Source organism: Dendrobates tinctorius, unplaced genomic scaffold, assembly GCF_039654945.1.
Source record: "Dendrobates tinctorius isolate UK_male_01 unplaced genomic scaffold, ASM3965494v1 ptg000240l, whole genome shotgun sequence".
NCBI classification, from domain to species: Eukaryota; Metazoa; Chordata; class Amphibia; order Anura; family Dendrobatidae; genus Dendrobates; species Dendrobates tinctorius.
This window is the reverse complement of record NW_027361907.1, coordinates 1,329,099-1,345,037: the sequence shown is the minus strand read 5'-3', so window position 1 is coordinate 1,345,037 and position 15,939 is coordinate 1,329,099. Positions and strand designations below refer to the sequence as shown.

The following is a 15,939-nucleotide window of genomic DNA, read 5'->3' as shown; positions in this document are numbered from 1 at the left end:
GCATTGTGTTTTTGCTGCTAAAACTCTTGTGCACTTTAGCGCCACTGTACACAATTTATATTCTATACTCAGCCTGTAAATTGGGCTGTACTCTGTGTAGAAGTGTCTGTGGGAAAAATTCACAATATTGCAATTGTTTTTAATGGGGTCTTCAATTTTGGACAATCAAATTTTGTTAAATGGTCACTGTCATTTCAGCAAACTTTGCTATTTGAGGCAAATATGAGAAATTTGGCATATTTCATTATGAGGAAACTCTGATTATCTAGTTATGAGGCACTTCTTTTCTCCTACCGTCTCACAAACTCAGCATCTGCTCTGAAAAACAGAACAAATCCATCTTGAGCAAAGCAAGATGGACTGCCACCAAAGCAAAGTGTCAGGTTATGCCTCCTAAAATACTCTACTGAGATGGGAAAAGGGGAGAAGGAGTGAAGGGCATCAAACACAATGAGAGGATAGGCAGAAAGGCAGGCAGATCGAGCTACAGGTTTTAGAAAATGTATTTCACTGGAGTGCTGGAATCACAGCCCACTCAGTCCTGACCTCCAAATGACCACTTCTCTCCATATGCTACAGATAAAGAAAAGTAGGAATCTCTCAAGTTTTTGTGTACTTTCTATCTCCAACCACTAACTCAGAGACAACTGAATAATAGATAGAGGGTACAAAGGGGAAACTGGAAAAAAAAAATACACAATACAAGTCTTGACGGCAAGAAATAGTACTATTTTTCATGGACACACATATAACGGCATATTCAGAAAATTTAACTAAAATGAAAATGTATGCTTTAATCCCTTCACGACCTTTTACATAGTTTTAGGTTAAAAGTATTGCCCCTGCCTTTGATGTGGGCTCGTATGCCGACCCCTCACCTTTCTCTGCACATGATGGCTGATTTAATTAGCCATCATGAACCTCTATCATGATGTAACGGCTGTTAACCTGTTACATCCCACTGTCAATCTCTGACAGCCACATTTAACATGCATTAGCAAGGGGGTTCATCATTCCATGCTTCCATCGGTGCACCCATGACATGACTGCAGGACGCCGATGGGTTCCCATGACAGCCTGGGATCTGCTGAAGACTCCTGTGCCTGACATTATGATCCTGACATTATGAAATCCAGCCCTGGTAAATAAAATCCCCCCAAAAAATAGTGGAATTGCACTTTATTGCAATTTCAATGGACTTGGAATTTATTTCCTCCTTTCCAGTGCATTACATAATAAAATGAATGATATCATTCCAAAATTCCACAAAAAACAAGCCTCATACCGCTATATTAATGGAAAAATAAAAAAGTTATGGCTCTTGGAATAAGGGGATGGAAAGTCAAAAATGAAAAAACAGAAAAGTGCAAGGCCGTGACTCCAATTAATAAAAAGAGTGATCACCAGAACTGCTATATTCAAAATTTATGCCACTGAATATATGATGATCGCAACACTGTAATAAACAATCATAATCAGTATAATAGGCGTGAATGAAGCGTTGTGACAAGCCACTCTATTCAACTTCTTCTGGCAGCTATCTTATGGGCAGGGAAGAACGGAGAACACAAGGCTCTATTTCTATCAATTTGATGGGGTCTCAGTTTTGGGACACACACTGATCTAGCATTTATTTCCTATCACGCTAAGAAGCAATAATTTATTAACCTGCAATACCTTTTTACAATGCAATGTAATACAGCTGGGTGATGTTAAGAGCACTCAGTTCAAAGCAGAAATACTGTGACATCCATTGATTCATTTCATGCAGTGTTAGATTGTGAGTACAGCTAAAAATAACAGATGCTAAGAATAAAATTACAGTACAGTATTAATGTAACCACTCCATTTCCTTATTTTATTTTATTACAATTATAGATACAATAAAATAAATTAACATTAAGTATGAACAGGAGGGATACTAAAGCATACTGACCTCATATGCACTTAAAAGCCTTTCAGCAAAATATAACATTCCTGCTGTAGTTTTTCAAAAGCCATGAAAAAGTGCAGAAAACTTTGAACGTTGTCTGTGGGATTAAATATTCAGCTATGTGAAAGGTCTTGCGAAAAAGAGTCTGGCTGACCTCATCTTGCTAAAATATTCAAATCATGAGTCTGGTCATATGCTTATTGCATAATAAACTACTGTGATATTAGTATTTTTCTGTGTATAACAGCGTACCAATCATCTTTATGCTTGGGCACCATGTAGTTTATAAACATTATTGGAAAACAAAGTCACATACTGACAAAGATGTAAAGGCAATACTTGGTAAAACATTACCTTACCATATATCAGCACAATACTTACTTGACAGGATTTTTATATTATCGCTACTTATTTGTGCTATAAAATAAGATCTATAGTAATTTTCTAATATTTTGTAATAATCTAAATGTCACACTTAGCCCCCAGGATCATTCTCACTCTAACTAGTATGACTGATGACTAGTCATCCTACTAGTCATGTTATCATGGCCCTGTGGGTATGATAACATGATTTACAAGTGTCACGGTAACATGACTAGTTGGATGACTAGTCTGGGGAAACCAAGGCCCCCTCAACTTGTCTGACACTAATTAGCATAAAGGAAACAAATGTTTAAAATTATTTTTGTCATACACTAATTACTTACACTGTATGGAGGGCTCTTTAGTCAGGGGGTTAACACAAAAATAAACACATGGTGGTGGATTAGGGGCATGCGGAATGTCATATTCCATTTAATGAGCATCACTATACATTTGATGTGCAGAGAAGTTTCTTCTTAAATAATAATGAAAGGGAAATATAAGCCTGTAAGATATGAGAGGTGCTGAACATAAACTTTATGAATGCTAAAGGCCTGTTTTATATTACCAGAAACATTATTAATTTACCATAATCCCACATCGCAGCTAATGTCACCTGCAGTAAAGATGTACAGATGACAACATCAAGCTCAGCTAATCATTTGCTAGCTTCTGTTTCTTAGGCGAGGTCCTGTCACGATGACCCATCCTGTGTGACGTGACCCGCAGGCCGGTAACTAAAACAACAAGACGCGGCACGTGATACTGTCCTGTGTGACGCGACCCGCAGGCCGGTAGCTAAAACAACAAGACACAGGAAAAGGGGAAACAGTTACAATGATGGGCCCTGCGATAGGGAAAGGGGGCGTGGAGACCTCCTGCACTCCCCTGAGTCAGTGTCCCTAATGCTCCTAACGTTCCCTATGGCGGTTCCGCACCGGGCGCCAATCAGTAACCTGTCACCCTAGCACACCCTACACCTATCCCTTGCTAGGGAGCTGGGTGGCACAGGCACTAGCCCCACTGCTGTACTAATACACACTACGGAAAAACACAAACGGGGAAACACCACTTAGCTTTACTCTGCTGCACTTGCTCCTGGCAACAGAGTCCACCACCAGAATGCAGCTCTCCTCCTGAATCGCTGCCACCAAGCTCTGTCATAGCTACAAGGAAATCCCCTATGACTCCTTCCACACCAGGGCTAAGACAGTGCTGCAAGGAACGCTCTCCAGCTCCTTCCTCCACCAAGCATGGTTGAAATGAACAATATCACCAACACTGATTGCAACACCTGTGACTCTTTTATAGCAGAGCCAGAGCAATCACACCTGCATTATAATCATGTGCACTTAACTAAAGAAACCAGAGTGCAATGACGCTCACCACCATCGGGGGCAAACTTAGAACAAACGACACCACAGTGCAATAATCCTAATGGCCACTGGGGCAAAAACCAAACTTTAGCACAGCTTAAGAAAAAAAAAGGTTACCTGTGCTTTTTATCAGTTCTGATCCAGCATGGATCATGACAGGTTCACACAGAGTTTTTATAGGATGAAAAATCAGATGAGTTTTTTTTAAAGAATCCATGTCAGAAGATGATCCCTTTTTGGTGGGGAGGAGGGGAGGTTGGGGTTTGGAGGTGTTTTTTTTGCCTGAAACATTTCCTGAGGTGCTTTTGAAGAGTTTTTGAAAGCAATTTTTTTCTATACTGTGCTTTGCCACTTTTTGACTTGACAGTATCAGGCTTGGAGTTGTATTCCACAAGGAATATCCCTCAACGAAATGACATGGATGATAGCATACATCACTCCATGAGGGAAGAGGTGCTTGAGTAGGGATCCAATCCATAAGACATACATATGGAAACACGACACTCAGAATAATGCGCTGGAAGTGATGAAGATTTATTGAAGCAATCCAATAAACCAAATAATATTAACGTTTCGGCCCTGTGTCCCGGACCTTCATCAGCATTTAACGGATTGTCATGGGTACCAAGTGCACGTTGAAGAAGTGCTGTGGTAACGTGACCGCAGTCACACATAGAATTTTGGATTTTTTAAATAAATCTTCATCGCTTCTATTGCCGGCTTCTGAGTGCCGAGCTTCCATACTGTATATACTGTATGTCATAGAAATGACATGATGGTAAATTGTTTTCTGCAGTAAGGTTTTCAAAACCTTGGGAATAAAAGGTAATAATGTTAAACCTTTGGGGTCTAAACTAGCCACTTTTATTTAATTGTGTTGACTCTAAGAGGTGCATGCGTGCTTCATTTGCATGTTGTGTACCTGCCTTTTCATTCCTAATCTATATATACAATCTCCTGGACAATTATATCTGAAATGCAAAGCCAACATTTGTTAAAATAACTGACCTTTGGACTTACCTTGACAAGAAGTCAGGGAATGCCAGGCGTATGGGGTAACCATGTCTTATTATTTTCACCATCTCCAGAACACCAATATATTGCAGTTGAGCAGACACATAAAAATTATCAAAAGTTTCAGCTAGCTGAGAGTTGTTAGGCTTGATACAATGCATAAGATGTAATGTGCTGGATTGTATCTTTGCAACCAGCTCTGTGAGAGTTTTCTGTATGACAGAGACAAACAGAGAGGACTTGTTCACCAAAAATCAGCTGATCCACAAAAAACCTCAATACACATGTTCTGGTCTGACTTTCTCATTCAATGTAAAGATTCTTTAACATAATATACCAACCCTGAGTTGTATAGCCACAGTGGTTGGCCCTCCTCTTTCCAGTTTTTGGAGAAATGAATACGACCCTTTCTTTTTGATCAACTAGACAGAAGAAAAACAGTGAAATAGTAAAGAAAAAAAAGACAGAAAATCACATCATTAAAATGAATTAATAACTCAAATAGGTTCTCTTCATTTAATTGGCAACATTATAACAGTAAAGGTCAAGGAATTTAAATGAAAGGAAACCCCTGATAATGTAAGAAAAGGTAAAGCCCTTTGTACACTGCATTGATCAACCATACATCATTTTAGGTAAACAGGAAAATGGTGACTGAATCTCAGCACAAGGGAGAATCATTTAATATTTTTTTCTCAAATTTCCATTATATTTGCATACAATTTTAACCTATCAAAAATTGCAATTTTAAAATAAGTAATCTAAAATTATACAATGTACATTATGTCATCAATATAATGTGTAACTGCACATTATTCCATATACCAAATCAAAACATTCATATTTTAGCAAGAAAACTCTTGATAAAATGTCCCTGCATCGTAAAGTTAATGTTAGAAAAGCAGTGCCAGATTCATCTGACCACTTCCTTAAAGGGGTTGTCACCCTTCAGAAAATCTTTGTCCCCAGCTGCAGTTTGTTATAACAAATTGCATTTCATTCACCATCAGTGCTCCTGCATTGAGTCACTGGTCCTCCTCCCAGTGTCTGGAATTGTCTGTGGCGCTGACGTCATGTCGATAGCATGGCATCCAATCAGTTAGCTCTGTGTCTCTGTCCATGTAGATGGAATGCCCCCTTCAGAGTCACTGAGCTACAAGTCAGTGTCACAGCCAATAATGGACAGGAGGAATGCCAGAGACAGAGCTGCACCAGAGAATGGTCAGTAAAGAGGGTTTTCTTATGTTATAACAGACTTCAGCTGGAGATGAATATTTTCTGTAAGGTGATCACCTCTTTAATCACTAAGAAGAGTGTTTATACAGCACTCTTCCTGATCATTAGGAAAATAAGTGCAAATGCTCATATCTGCACAGTTCTCTCTTTCTGCATGGTCAGTGAAGGAGAGGAAGCTGAATGCAATCTGTACTATCATATTCATGTGTCTGACAGAATGCCTTGTTCTTGCTATCATACATGAGATCCCACATCTATGGTAGGTTTTACCAATCAAACTGACATTGTGCATTACTTGACAGGAAATGGTACCAAATAAACAAATATGTGACATCAAGACTAAAGGGGCGATATTGTCCATTCTTTGGTTGCTGTTACTAATGCTTCAAAGGACTTCCTTCCCCGACCCTTTGTTATTTCCTTGGGGTTACAACCATTCTGTATTGTATGACTAAAAATGTAGGCTCTAGATTATTTGTTCTCCTCCCTTTCCTACTCATTAGCATTCAAAAATGTGTACAGTCCTAAAATATGTGTTGATATACTGCATAAAAGCTGAACATATTTTGTTTTACCCAGAGTATATGGCTAAGGTCACAATACTGTATTTTCTCTCATCTGAGAAAATTGGTCTGATTATGTTAATTACAGTCTGATCATACTCTGATTAGATTATGATCAGAGTGTGATCCAATTTTTTCAGATGAGGAGAACATAGGAAGAAAAATTCTCCATCTTCTCCATTCTGTCAGTTCATGAAAATTGGTCCAAACTTGGATGTCATCCGACTGCTGTGTGATATTTTCCATGAACCATAGACTTGCATGGTCAAGTGTGACCTGGGTCATGATGGTAACTTGCATGCCTCCTCGGTGCTTCTCTACGCACTGTGCGGTTTCTCCCTGCATCAGGCTGTTCCGCCTGTCTGCCTCATGCTGCACTGCTGTATTTTCTTGTGGCATTCATTTAGCTTTAAGGGGTGTTACAGGTGTGTCAGATGTGAAAGAGAGTCGTCCTGGATCTGGCTGTAGAAGGTCAATGTGATTAACTCTACAAGCACCTTTTTGATTTTTGTATCTCTGTTATGGAGTGGTATCCTTTTCCCTCTAGGACTCAACAGTTAACTCCATCTTCTGCTGCTAATTAACACACACTTGCTGAAGGTTTAAATACCTTCAGTCTCTTTAGCAAGGTGCTGGTGTTAGCTCAATTTCCCTGTGTCTGGTTAGAAGTATTAGCAGTCTGCTACTGCTTTCTTGGGGGATTGCTGGTGTGATATCTTGGTGGTCTTCTCAAGCTAAGTGTATCCTCTCAGTTGTTCACCTTCTTTGTCTTTAGTTGTAGTGGGGGCTAACTAGCGTATACCACATTCCCTCCCTATCCAGGGCCTATCGCTAGGATTCCTTCTCGGCAATAGGTGCGGAACCTATTTAGAGATATGAGGCGAGACATGGTTTTATTAGATATGCCTATGGTTCTCCACTTTCCTCTTCCCTAATGTTTGGGCTTCTCCTCCCTTTCCCCGTTGTTGTGCACCTTGCCTCTCCCTCAATCAGGGTGACAGGGGGATGTGGCCAGTCTCAGCTAGAATTTAACCCTGCTAGATAATGCAGAGATTAGGTTCCCCGACCTATCATCTGCTATCAGCGTCTATATTAGGTAGCTCCACCTACCACTCCCCGCTCAAACGTTGGTTCCTAATGAGTTAATCTGCTTTTGTCCTGTTCATGCATTTACTTGTATTGATTCACCTGTTATTGACCCAGCTAGTATACCTGTCCTGGCTGACATCCTCACTCCTGACCTTACCTTTGTACTCTGATCTTATGCTGCTGCCTGCCCCGACCTCGGACTGTCTGACTATGCCTCTGTCTTGCCAATCAGTCCTGTGTACCATCGCCTCTGACCCCCCCATCAGCTACTGCAGTCACGGAAACTGCCCTTGAATGGTACATGGTGTCTACCGGCAGCCCAACCTATCACAATCAGAGGCCCTAGTGAAGACCTGGTAGACACTTAGCCATGCCCCTCCAAGGCAAAGCCCCCGTTACACACTGCGATATCGCTAGCAATATCGCTGTAAAGTTACCAATTTTGTGACGTTGCAATGATATTGCTAGCGATATCGCTGCATGTGATACTTACCTCCGACCGGCTCCCCCGCTGGTTATCGCTGATCGCGCGAGAAGCTCCTGGACCATTCCTCGTCGGCCACTTCCTGCTGAGCTTCCTGTGGCGCCGACGAGCGACGCGTGGAGCCGGGCGGGAGGACGCAGGATCGCCGCGTCTGACAGGTAAGTAGCGATCCCCGACCACCGCTATGTAGCTGGTGAGATCTGCCTGTGTGGCAGCTCACTAGCGACCACCTAGCGATGCACCAGCGATCCTGACCACGTCGTATCGCTAGTCGGGATCGCTGGTGCATCGCTAGGTGTAACGGTACCCTAAGTCCAGCAAGTCTACAATTGCCAGCATTACAATCTGATTTATGGATGTAAATCGTACATGCTGCGATCTTTTCTCATACTGACTTTGCCCGAGCAAAAAAATTGGACATGTGCAAAGCCCCATGAAATAAAATTGGTCTATGTGCAATCCAATATTTTGTTAGATTGTGCCAGGATGGAAAATACACTTATCTGTACAAACCCTATGGTTGTATAATGAAAGCGTATAAAAAATAATACACAACAGAAAAAGAGAATAGTGATATAGACTTTAAAAGTAAAACAAACATAATATTTATAATTGTTATGTTCACAAAGGTGCCTTGGACAGCACAGAATTATTTTATAGCAATAATCTACTCATTATGTATTAAATATTTCTTCCCAACTTTCTGTTGTCTAAACCTTGAACTTGCAAGTCCACTGCAAAACTACACAGCTTACAGAGTACAATGCATTTTTGCTAGATATGTTAGATTATCATGCTGAGTATGACAGTGTTGATCCAAACATAATTGAAGAGTCATCCATTTTTACCTATAAGGGTCTTACCTTACTGAGCTCCAAGATTCTTTTGGTCTCAACATTTGAAGTGGTTGATGTTTTTTTTAAAAGTAAGGCTGCTTTGGGTCCTCTAAGTTTAAGTGGAGGATATGGTGGTACAAGGGATCCTGTTTGTGTCAGTTTAGACTGGAACATCTGGTTGACCACCACATTTTCACTTGCTATAAAAAAAAATTATGACACTCATAATATGGTCAAAGTGGCTAAGTTCAAACCGTGCTATAATATATTTACGTATCTGAATGAAAAGGGGAGGACCCCATACTGAAATCCCTCTCTAACAAGCTGTAAAACTTAGCTTTTATTAACACATCTAAAATACATGCGAGGTATATTAAAATGTTTTCCCTAATCTGCCTAATGTAAATTAGTTGTTAGGATAACTAACTATATTTTCAGATGATGACACCCCAGGGTTCAATGGGTAGGCATTTTCCCATTAACTGAGCAAAGTATATTTTAGTCAATAGATCTTGGAATAAAAGTAAGTTCCACAATTGGATGTGTTTAAAAAAATGTTCCTGTGTGTTCCTGCACGGTCAGGCACAGCCACTACACAGTACACAGCAGGTTCACATTTATAAGATTATCTCAGCACAGGAACATTTTTTAACACATCCAATAATGGACTTTTTTTCTTTTACAAGATCTATTAATTAGAATGTACATTGTTTGTGGGAAAACCCCTTTAACATCATTCTACTGAGCTACTGACATATTTACTAATGTAAAATTATGTCACATTGTATATTTTTTCTTTTTTAGGGTCAATCATAATAATTAGCCATTTTATATTTTCTGATGTTTTGCATTTCATGGTTTGAAACCTTGACTCTTGTATGTATCCTAAAATAACAATATACCATCCCTTATCAACTCCTGACAGGGTTTCAATGATTGAATGTTTCCAGATAAAATTCATTGATTAATACTTTCCTAGTTGAATTATGAATATATAATAGAGTAAATTGGGGCTCTGCTAAATCAGACAAACATTAGTATAAGCAGCATTTTTCTCACCATGGCAGATCATATTCATTATTCTTATCGGTAATCATGGCTCCAGAGGGCAGATTTTTCAGATCAATAAATATGACATGAATATTTCTAGCATGTTATATATTTTTCAATCTGATTTTAAAAATACAGTTCATATTCATACATAAGCTTTCTCATTATTATTTCCTATTATTATTTTTCTATTACATATTTAAATCCGTACTAGAATAAGAAATCAGATAAGTCAAAGAGTCCTGATACTAGCATGATGTCACAATTTCATATAACTACTTTTAAAAATGGAACATAGGGGAAAAGATTGTTAATGCTATATATTAGACATTAGTACAGTCTTCTCTCTGGACACTTCACATTGCAGGGACCTATGTGCCTATGTGCAATTCTTAATGTAATGTAAAATAGAGCGCCAGCAAAGATAACAGAAATTGGATGTTGAAGGTACTTTACAGCATCTCTATTGTTTTGATGTAATTAAAGAAAGAAACTTGTGTACATGATCACACATAGTAAATTTATATTAGAACTAGCTGAAGAGCCCGGCGTTGCCCAGGCATAGTAACTAACTACAGTTAGTTATAACAAATTATTATGATTATATCTATATATATAAAGCTGAGTGTATAGCCCCGCCCACTCCGCATAGCCACATTCACTATAATATCCCAAATCATCCCATCAGCCAGAGATACTGGACTACCACCCTTAATATCCCACATCGTCCAGTCAGCCAGAGCCACTGGACTACTACCCCTAATATCCCACATCATCCCATCAGCCAGAGCCACTGGACTACTACCACTAATATCCCACATCATCCTGTCAGAGCCACCGGACTACTACCCCTAATATCCCACATCATCCCATCAAAGCCACCAGACTACTACCCCTAATATCCCACATCATCCCGTCAGCCAGTCACCGGACAACTACCACTAATATCCCACATCGTCCCGTCACAGCTGCCGGACTACTACCACTAATGTCCCACATCATCCCGCCAGAGCCACCGGACTACTACACACATCATCCCGTCAGCCTGGGGTCAGAACCAGAGTGCTGAGTGGAACAGTCCTAACTTCCATACCGGGTATCCCTTTAAGAGAGGCCTGGCGTCAGAACCAGAGCACTGAGTGGATATTCCCTGACTTCCATACCAATGAACCCTTTAATAGAAGCCTGGAGTGAGAATCAGAGTGTTGAGGGATTTACCCTAACTTCCATGCCGGAGATCCCTTTAAGAGAGGCCTGGGGTCAGTACCAAAGCGCAGAGTGGATTTGCCCTCACTTCCATACCGGGGATCCCTTTAAGAGGGGCCTGGGGTCAAAACCAAAGCACTGGATGGATTTTCCCTGACTTCCATACCAATGATCCCTTTAATAGAAGCCTGGGGTCAGAATCAGAGCGCTGAGGTATTTGCCCCAACTTCTATACCGGAGATCACTTTAAGAGGGAAGATGTACCTATGGGATGGAGGATGTGTGATGGGTATATGGGCAGGGAGGGGGTGTTTAATTTCTGTCATGTGCTCTCTGCTCCTTTCTGGGGGCAGACAATGGCTGGGAGCTTATGTTGCTGGGGATGCTAGATTTCTCCCACCCGGCCAGTGTCTGCTGAGGTGTTGTGGAGTGGGAAAAATGTTGCTCATAGCAACCAATCACAGCTCAGCTTTCATCTATTAAACAGCTCTGGTGAAATGAAATATGCTTAGTGATTGGCTGCAAGGAAAACTGTTGCTCATAGCAACCAATCACAGCTCAGCTTCATTTAAACAACTCTGATTAAATGAAAGATATTTAGTGATTGGTTGCAAGGAAAACTGTTGCTCATAGCAACCAATCATAGCTCAGCTTCTTTTAAACAGCTCTGGTGAAGTGAAAGATGCTTCGTGATTGGTTGGTGATAAACACATATAGACATACATTCAATTTTATATATATATTACATGACATCACATTGATGACCACACACCACCATTAAGTTCCAGGTTAAAAGGGCTTTCTTAACCCTTTTGATATTAGAAAAAGAAAATGAAAATGTGTTAGGTCTGTTGTGAATTAATGAGATAGTTGAAAATTGAAATAGTGTTTAATGGTAAGCTGAATGGGTTTGACCATTTAAAGTGCCACTCTAGCAGGTTTTTTTATTTTACTGTTGGAGTGGTATTATTAAAGCATATTCCAAGCCAGTACAATGGCATGTAAAAGTTTGGGCACCCCTGGTCAAAATGATATATTTTCATCTTTTACTTTTTAAAAATTACAAAAAGGAAAATGGGACAATGCAACAGTTTTGGTACCCTGCATGGTTAGTACCTACTAGCACCCCCTATTGAAAGTATTACAGATTGTAAATGGTTTTTGTTAGCCAGCCAAGAGTCTTTCACTTCTTGAGGCATTTTCATCCATTCTTCCTTGGAAACTTCTTCCATTTCTGTGCAATTCCTTGATTGTCTTGCATGCAATACTCTTTTGAGGTCTAGCCACAGATTTTCAATAATTTTCAGATCAGGGGACTGTGGGGGCCATTGTAAAACCTTAAGCTTGGGCTTTTTGAGGGAGTTTATTGTGGATTTTGACATTTGTTTAGGATCATTATCCATTTGTAGAAGCCGTCCTCTTTTCAACTTCAGCTTTTTTACAGATGGTGTTATGTTTGCATCAATAGTTTGTTGAAATTTCATTAATTTAATTCTTCCTTCTACCCATGAAACTTTCCCCATGCCATTGGCTCCTACATAACCCCAAAGTATGATTGATGTACTATGTAAGGAAACACACGACACACACGAGAGAGAGCCGGATACAGATAACAACCCCGCCGTCACCAAGCTTACACAGTCACAGCTCTCTAGCACCCCCTTACCCTCAGGTCAGCCAGAGAACTGCCCCTAGGATAAGTAGTCACCAGAGAGGCTACCCTGTCACGTACTGGTTATCGGGGCACTCTGCAGTGCGGACGGTATATATATCACCAGTCACGGGCCGGGAATATACAGTATATAAACCTCCGATCCATCACTGCCAGGATCCCTCAATAACACCAGAATGGTATGCTGCCACCAGTTCTTCGCTAGATATAAGCCCAGTACGTTAACCAGCTTATATCTGGTCAGAAACCAACCCCGGATAGCGCAAAGTACTAGCCGAACTCACGGATGTGGGAAATCGAGTTTCGAGATAAAAGAGCAGCCCAAAATTAATTGATATTTTAATTGCCGAAAGGCACACTAGATGCTACAAATATGTACAGATATTACAGTCAGAGTTACAGATAAAAGTAGGGTACAGGTTGTGAATAGCAGTTAGCTATAGGAGTCAAATTACCATTTCTTATAGCATGTGGGCCCAAGGGAAGCGCTCAAGTCCACAGGTACTTCCTCAGTTCCTGGTCCGTCTCCACACGTAACGTGATGTCGCTTCCATAGCAGAAGAAAACGGGGCTAAAAGTGTGTAGCTAGCTTTTAACCCTTTGCACGTCCCCTCCTATATTTGCCACCTCCCTTCTGGGTTGGACTGAATTCTCCTCCCTTGATCTCCTGAAATAATTCCCAATATCTAGGATGGGTCATAACTTCCTAGCGGGAGGTACAAACAGGACAACCAACGTCTCAACGGTCTCGTTGGGGCGGGACCAATGAAGAGAGTCCAAACATGGGTCAGCTAAGTGATTCTGGAGAACCAGTCTCGATAGCTTGGCATTCGGGACAGCTAGAGCAATATGAGAGGAAGAGGTGCGTACAAGTGGATCCCAGGGTTCTGGTGATACATTGGGCTTAACCCTGAGATGCCTAATCATGTTTTGTTGGCCTCCACCATTTTCAATTTCAGAGTTCTAGGCAGCTGCTTAGTATTACCTATGGCTTCTGTTTTTTGGCACATGTGGGATATTTTTGGCACAAGGTAAGAGAAGGCTGGATTTTTATAAAGCTGGTAAATTTGCATTACTTGGCATTTCCTATGAACGATGATAGTGATCAAGTCATAACCCTAACAAGCTAATTGAGGTCTGAAACCTTGGTCCAAGTTGCATGGACCCATTTTCCTTTTTGTAATTTTTAAAATGAAAACATGACAATATATATATATTTTTGTTACCAAAATTACAAAGGAAATGTGTTCTCTTTAAATTTAGTCCTTTTAGAAATCATTTCTTCTTCAACTTGCTTAACTGTTCACAGTAACAATAATTTTGACCAGGAGTGCTCAAACCTTTACATGCCACTGTGATACACTTACCAGCCATCATCTTCTGCTCTTGACTGACTAGATGGCAGGGCTAACATTCACAAGCTGTTTATTTAAGCCTATGAAAGCATTGCTCTGGCTCTCAGACTTACATTGAGAAGTGACTTTAAGTCGATCCAAAAGACACTAGAGCGAACTTGCAGTTCACAATTAGCAGAAGATGATTGAAGTGGTGTAGAGAACAGAAGAAGATGGTGGCTAGTAAGTTTATTACTATGGGCAGGGAACATGGATTAGTGCCATGACTCCAATGCTGAAATCTAAAAACTACCTTAAAGATGCCCCAATCTCCAAATATTAGTACAGTCCTGAGTCCTGAAACTCTACGTCCCACTATTGCAAGGCAAAAAGAAAAGCTTCTGTAAAAGCAATGTAGTTACAGTTGTGTGAAAAATTGTTTGCCCGTTCCTGATTTCTTATTATTTTGCATGTATGTCACACTTAAATGTTTCAGATTTCTAAACAAATTTAAATATTAGACAAAGATATTGTTAGGAGTCTGATTTCTTCCTTCCCTATGATGAAATCAAGACCCTTACATGCTGCAGTCTCCTGCGTTTCATCTGCGGTAGAGGAGATTGCAGAGGAGAGTGCCTTGCGGCAACTCTCTCCAGAGGCTAAGTCCTCTGTTTCCTCCACTGAGCATACTCATGGGACGAGCTCCCATTGGAGTTCGGGAGTCACATGCTCAGGTTCTGTGTCTAAACCTATTGGCTCCTCCTGGAGCCTTGGAGACTTCCGGAAGGTCCCGTTTGGTATAAAAAGCGCGCATGGCTGTTCCGCCATGCGCTAGTATTTCATACTTGCTGCTGTATGTATGGTGATGGATGCTTGCACTGGTGACTGACTTATTAAGAAACCCCTTCCCTCTGATAATACGATTGTGTGAGTGTTTGGGTCCAGACAGTAGCAGCGCTAGCGCCAACGCGCATATGCTCCATCTTGCTCAGCAGCTTAGCATCTATATTGTGCCAGCGTTATTGCAGCGCCTTGCCAGCGGCTCAGTTCTTGCCACGCTACAGTTGCAGCTTTCTCTGCATCCGCGGTTGCGACGCTTGGTACTTTATTTGACTGTAGGTCTAGACGGAGTAGTCCTGCTGTTTAAGGCTACTCCTGTGACCGCGAATACCACGACTGTATCGCTGTGAGTCTGTGACTCTGAACAGACTCAGCGTTTAATTTGAGCTTATTTGCCTGCAGCTCTGTGAGTATAACAGAGCTTGCTTTTGTGCACTGGGTGCTGTCTAACCCTTGTGCACATTACCACCTTGTGCTCTGCCTCTCTAGCAGCGATTTTTCCATCCACCGCACGGTGGACCCCGGGTGGCGAAGGCACTTTATTTTTTATTTAGTTTCTTCCACCACTCCTAACAGATATCACAAGTAAATACAAAATGCAGTTTTTAAATGAAGGTCTTTATTATTAGGGGAAAAAGAATTACAAACTTACAGGGCACTGCGTGAAAAAGTGACTGCCCCCTAAACCTAATAACTGGTTGAGCCACTGTTAGCAGCAACAATTGTAACAAAGCATTTGTGGTAACTGGCAATGAGTCTTTTACAACACTCTGGAGGAATTTTGGCCCACTCATCTTTGCAGAATTATTGTAATTCAGCCACATTGGATGGTTTCCGAGCATGAACTGCCTTTTTAAAGTCATTCCACAGCATCTCAATCAGATTACGATCAGGACTTTGACTAGGACACTCCAAAGTCTTAATTTTTTTTCTCTTAAGCCAT

The 15,939-nt window shown here is 40.8% G+C and overlaps 1 protein-coding gene across 5 annotated transcripts in view; it reads right to left on the bottom strand.

Moving 5' to 3' along the window:
- MYO16 (myosin XVI) overlaps positions 1-15,939 on the bottom strand; it is a 783,767-nt gene that overhangs the window by 185,545 nt on the left and 582,283 nt on the right. For all 5 annotated transcript variants that reach the window (XR_012222718.1, XM_073556817.1, XM_073556818.1 and 2 more), the window contains exons 25-27: positions 8,922-9,094; positions 5,028-5,108; positions 4,693-4,898 (exon numbers count right to left, since the gene is read on the bottom strand). Coding sequence is in view for 4 of the 5 variants with exons in the window: in XM_073556817.1 (XP_073412918.1) it covers positions 4,693-4,898; positions 5,028-5,108; positions 8,922-9,094 (460 nt within the window). In the remaining variant the exon portion in view is untranslated. The remainder of the gene's footprint in view (positions 1-4,692; positions 4,899-5,027; positions 5,109-8,921; positions 9,095-15,939) is intronic.